The 6,000-nt window shown below is 33.9% G+C and overlaps 1 protein-coding gene across 1 annotated transcript; it reads right to left on the reverse strand.

Annotated features, from left to right (window-relative positions):
• Window positions 1-1,345: 1,345 nt before the first annotated feature.
• LOC127129688 (uncharacterized) lies at window positions 1,346-3,104 on the reverse strand. The gene is made up of 2 exons (XM_051058827.1): window positions 2,331-3,104; window positions 1,346-2,248 (listed from the first exon to the last, which is right to left on the reverse strand). Exons 1-2 carry the CDS (start codon window positions 3,102-3,104, stop codon window positions 1,346-1,348), a joined length of 1,677 nt encoding a protein of 558 aa, XP_050914784.1.
• Window positions 3,105-6,000: the final 2,896 nt, after the last annotated feature.

Genomic DNA, 6,000 nt, shown 5'->3' on the forward strand with positions numbered 1-6,000 from the left:
TTTTGGAATATGAGCAAAGCTTTGGAAATGTGTATCTTTCCTACAAAATGTTAGAGAAACAAAAACAACAAGCAATTCTCTTCCCCCTTTGTCATTAGCAAAAAGGTTGGGAAAAGACTTGATAAAAAACAGTCATACATTCACAAACATAATAAGCATTCATTCACAAAAATGATAACTAAGGTTGTCTTTGTCGTTGTTGAGGACAAAGCACTTACACCCGAAAATATGAAAGAAAGAAATATTTGGTTTTCTCCCTTTGAAAAGTTCATAAGGGATTTTCTTGAGAATAGGCCGAATATTAACACGGTTACTTACAAAACATGCCGTGCTCACCGCATCCGCCCAAAAATACTTAGGAAGATTTGAATCACTTAGCATTGTCCTTGCAAGTTCTATTAATGACCTATTCTTCCTTTCTACGACACCATTTTATTGTGGATTTCTTGGTGCGGAGAAGTTGTGTGAGATTCCATGTTCTTCACAAAATTCTTCGAATGAGGCATTTTGGAATTCTCCACCATGATCGTTTCTAATGGAGATAATTGAAAGAGACTTCTCATTTTGAATTTGCTTGGCATACTTCTTGAATGCTTTGAAGGCATCACTTTTCTGCACTAAAAATAATATCCAAGTATATCTAGAGAAATCATCAACAATAACTAATGCATAAACGTTACCTCCGAAGCTTTTTGTTCTCGATGGACCAAAGAGATCCATGTGCAACAATTGTAGTGGCCTAGTTGTGGACACCACATTCTTGGAAATGAAAGTTGACTTAGTTTGCTTTCCTTTTTGACAAGCACCACACAACCCATCTTTGATGAATTTGATCTTCGGCAATCCAATGACTAAGTCATGCTTGATCAATTTATTCAAGTGCTCTATATGAATATGAGCAAACCTCTTGTGCCATAACCATGATTCATTGTTGTTTGCCAAGAGACACCTAACATTCAAAGACAAGTTATCTAAAGAGATTTGAAATATATTATTAACTCTTTTACCTTTTAGCATAACTTCATGAGTAACTTCATTTTCAATCAAACATTCATCTTTAGTGAAGTTGACTTTGAAACCTCGGTCACACAATTGGCTAATGCTAAGGAGGCTATGCTTTAGACCTTCTACAAATAGGACATCTTCTATAGTTGTTGAAGGCGGTGAACCAATGATGCCTACGCCAAGGATTCTTCCTTTGTTGTTGTCACCATAAGTAACATATCCTTTGGCCTTAAGCGTTAGATGTGAAAATTTGTTTAAGTCACCCGTCATGTGCCTTGAACACCCACTATCAAGATACCATTGATTTGAGGAGGTCTTCAAGCATACCTACAAAATAGAGTTAAGTTTTATTAGGTACCCAAATTGCTTTGGGTCCTTCAAAGTTAGTTCCTTTCTTAAGCCATACATAGTGGTCTTGAGCAACACTAAAGTTTCTAACATAACATGCATTAGGAGTATGACCTTTAATACCACAATAGAAACATGTAGGCTCAAAGTTGATTTTATATCTAGGGGAATAAGATTTCTTTTTATAATAAGATTTGTTCCTTTTCCTATTATTATATTGATGAACCACTTTAGGCTTGTTACTTTTATCTAAAGGAATTTGTTCTTTAGCTTTTACAAAAATGGTCTTGTTAGAAGTTTGTTTAGCAAAATTTGAATAACCTAAACCACTTTTATCATTTGAGTATTTTTGACTACTAAGAACATGTTCCAATCCGATTTGACCTTTTTCATATCTTTCAATAACTCTCTTCAATTGAACTATTTGAAAAGCAAGTGACTCACATTTAGTGCATGCAAAATTCTTGATTAATTCTTCCTTTTCATCTTTGAGATTATTTTTCATTTTCTCAATATTTTCTTCCAAAGTTGATATTTGATTCTTTTGAGATGAAATGGTTTTGTATAGAATTTTGCATTCACTTAAAAGTTCATCAATTGCTCCTTGAGCATCATTATCAAAAATTGAAAAGTTACTACTAACCTCATCGTCTTCATCGTCGGAATGATGTGATGCCATCAATGCTAGATTTGCGCTTTGATCACTATCGGAATCCGATGAAGAACTTATTTCATTGTCATCCCAAGCAATGTAGGCCTTCTTATTGTAATCCTTCTTTCCTTTGTTGTCACGATTCTTTGCGAGTTTGGGACATTCCGGTTTGATGTGGCCTTGTTTTCCACATTCATAGCATGTAATGTCTTCATTGGATGTTGATGCTTCTCTTTCTTTGTTCTTTGAGAACTTCTTTCTTCTTGTGTAACTAGATTTTCCAATATTATTTTTTGCACCAAAATATTTTCCTAGTCTTTTTTACAAGAAGCATAAAGTTTTCGTCCTCTTCGGGATTGTCTTCTTTCTTCACAACTTTGGAATCAACTTTTAAGGCAATGCTCTTGGATTTCTTCTCTTGGACCTCATGTTTCTCCAATAGTCCAAGTTCCGTCTCATATTCTTGAAGCTTTCCGAATAAAGTAGCGAATGTCATTGTTGATAAACTTTTCTTTTCGGAAATCGCCGTCACTTTGGGTTGCCATTCTCTTGTTAAAGACCTAAGCACTTTAAGATTAAGTTCATCATTAGTTAGTGTCTTACCAAGTGCTTTCAAGTGATTTGTCAAATGCACGAATCTTTTTTGCAAGTCGAGGATTGATTCTCCCGGTTGCATTCGGAATAACTCGTACTCTTGACTTAACGTGTTCAATCTAGATCTCTTGACTTCGGCCGTTCCTTCGTGAGTTTCTACAAGAGTATCCCATATTTCCTTTGTCGTTGTACATGTTGAGACGCGGAAAAATTCATCCATTCCAAGTGCACTTTGTAAAATATTAATCGCCTTTTTATCATAGAGAACCCTTTTCTTATCATCATCATCCCATGATCCTTGTGGCTTTGTCGAACTAGCACCGTTGACAACCGTTGTAGGAATAAAAGGGCCATTTTGAACCGCCTCCCATATGTCACTTCCTTGTGCTTCTAAATGTGCCTTCATACGGATTTTCCAAAAGTCAAAATATTGACCGGAAAACAAAGGAGGCTTGTTACTACTACCACCATCTTTAAATACACGATCATTGTTTGCGGAAGCCATCTGAATCTTTAGGAACAAGTTACCTATAACTTGCTCTGATACCAAATGTAAGTTGTAAATGCGCCTAAGAGGGGGGGGGGGGTGAATTAGGTGGTAAAAAATTTCTTCGATCTTGTTTCCGGTTCTTGGTTATTTTTCGTTTAAGTGCTGAAAAATAAATTGCGGAAAGTAAAAGGACACCGGAAATTATAGTGGTTCCCTTCACACTTCGAAGGTACTCCACTCCCCTTTCGACTCGAAAGAGATTTCACTATAGTTAGAATTATTGTACAGCCTACTCACACCAATGGTGATGCTTACTATCTAACCTATAGGTAATCAAGTGTATGAAGAACAATCCTCTTCAACACTTCACTTGTTTCCAACAATCCTGAACAACAAGGTATGATACAAAAATCTGAACTTAATTAAAAAGTTGAAGATGAATCTTGAATATATTAATCACTTGGATTAAGCTTCCCCTTTGAATATCAATCACTCAATGTAGTATACAAGTGTTCAAACCAAATGATATGTATTCTTAGCAAGGTATATGAAGGTTTAATGCAAAGAATACTTTTTTTTTAAGAAAGTTTTTGGACACTTGATAAAAATCTGAGTTTTTATAAGAATGATTAATTGAAAGTGTTTTCAAGAAAGGAGGTGGTCATAAAAAAATGAGTAGTGATGTTTATATATTGCTACAAACACCTTTTTGAAAGAGTATGATGAATGAAAGGATGCCATGATTCAAAGGAATGCAAAGAAAACATTTGAATGAAGAAATGCACCAATCTGCCAAAATTCGTCAGTGGTAACCGGTTACTGCTCGGTGGGTAACCGGTTACTTGCTTCCAACATCCAAAAAATATTTGAAAAACAACAGTGGTAACCGGTTACTGCTCGGTGGGTAACCGGTTACTGAAGCCCAGTTTTGAAAAATAGAATTTGGCAGAATGTGAAAAATGAAATGCAATACATCCTAATTTTCTATATGAACCAAGATATCATGGAATAAATATTTGAACACTTGTATATCATATTAGTGAAAGTTTTAGATATACCAATGATGATACTTGATCCTTTGAAATGATATACTTCACTTGAATCTTTACTCCACTTCAATTCACTTCAAGTCTTTGACAGCTTTTTGATCTTTTCACATGAGAATTGTTTAGAGATGTTGTAATAATCAAAATCATCAAGAAGCCATGACTTCACAGGCTGAGTATTAGGATGTTCTATCTGGTTTAGAGTTTGCCTGGAAGAATAATTTCAAGAAGCTTATTGTCCAAATGGACAACAAAAGTGTAGCCAATTCTCTTGTCGGGTATGGTCCGACTTGTAGTCAAGGTTTATCTTTAGCTAGGTGAATCACGCTTCTTTCTCATTATTTTGAGGTTGTTGTTTTCAAGCATGTTCCTAGAGATTCCAACACGTGGGATGACTTCTTGGCCAAGATGGAGTTGCCTCGTTCAGTTGATGGCATTTGATTGGCAGATTTTCCGACTGATCGTAGTTCTTTGCGAATGCTTGACTATGGATTCCTCTGTTAGGCTTATTGCCTAGTTTTTTTTTGTGTTTTTGGGCCTTTGCCCCTCTTTTTGTACTAAAAAAAATAGAGTAGAAAAATAGAAATCTATAAATAAAAAATTAGTAAATATAATGAGATTTATAATGAAAATAATGTGAAAATTTAATTTCATCTTCCTTTGATAATATAAACTTTTTCCCTTCTAAATAATGAGATTCATACTGAAAATAATGTGACAATATAACTTCATTTTTCTTTGGAAACATGGTATTTTTTTCAAAACTTTTACTAATTTATATTATTATTATATCTTATAATTAATTTTCTAACTATTTAAATTTATTATATTATAATATTATATTATTAATAATTAATAAGTTTAATGAGAATGCTTAGAGAGAAATATTGTAATTATAAAATATACAACTCTCTTATCTTTGATCAAATTAAATATCAAAAAAATTTATGGTGCAGTTCAAAAAACTACAATCCTAATAGTTTTGAAAGGTTACATGTTTGATTCTTTAAATGAAAAAAAATAATTTTTTATAATTTAATATTATTTAGTTATTATAAATAATCAACATAATTATAAATATTAATAAAATCGAATTTTAAAATAAATTTGAGAAAAATGGAAATAGGGAATCAAAATTATAATTAAACAAAAAAATAAATAAAAAAAGATTAATCCGTCAAATCAAGAAATCCACTGGTTCACTTGTCTGACGAGTGAACCAGCCGGGTCACACCGGTTTTCATCGGGTCAATTGCAATTATGGTCTGATGACCTTACCAAACCGCTCTACCCTCCGGTTCGACCGATCGGAACGGTCCGGATTTCAAAACATTTCTTCAGATAAATCTTCTTCCTTATAACGACACATCTTAACTCCAATAAGGAAATGACTGAGTCCAATATTTGCAAAAAATATCCGTATATGAAGAAGGAACATCGAGATTTAGTCTACAAATCTTCGAATGAGCTTCGTGATTGAGGGGAGCCACCAAGAAAAAACGGTCCTTAATTTTTTTCACAGTATCAAAATAAAGCTTCGTTGTAAAAAGAGGGAAGTCCTTTCGAAAACATAGTGTGTCTACTCAAATGATTCAAGACCGCACAATTGTTCCCCACTATCAATGATTGGAATTCCTCTATGAATACTGGATTGACGTTCTAAAATCTCCAATGTAATCATGTGGATGTCTAACGAGGATATAAGGAACATGCCAATCATCATCACCTTTTTAAAGTGTCGCACATAAGTGTTATCCCCAAATTTCCTCTTCCAAAGAACATCGACATCTCATTAAACCTCTTCCATGATGACCTTTATACACACACAAGATAGTTACTACAAAACCCTTACCCATCATGATAGA

This window comes from Lathyrus oleraceus, chromosome 3, assembly GCF_024323335.1.
Source record: "Lathyrus oleraceus cultivar Zhongwan6 chromosome 3, CAAS_Psat_ZW6_1.0, whole genome shotgun sequence".
Classification (NCBI taxonomy): domain Eukaryota; kingdom Viridiplantae; phylum Streptophyta; class Magnoliopsida; order Fabales; family Fabaceae; genus Lathyrus; species Lathyrus oleraceus.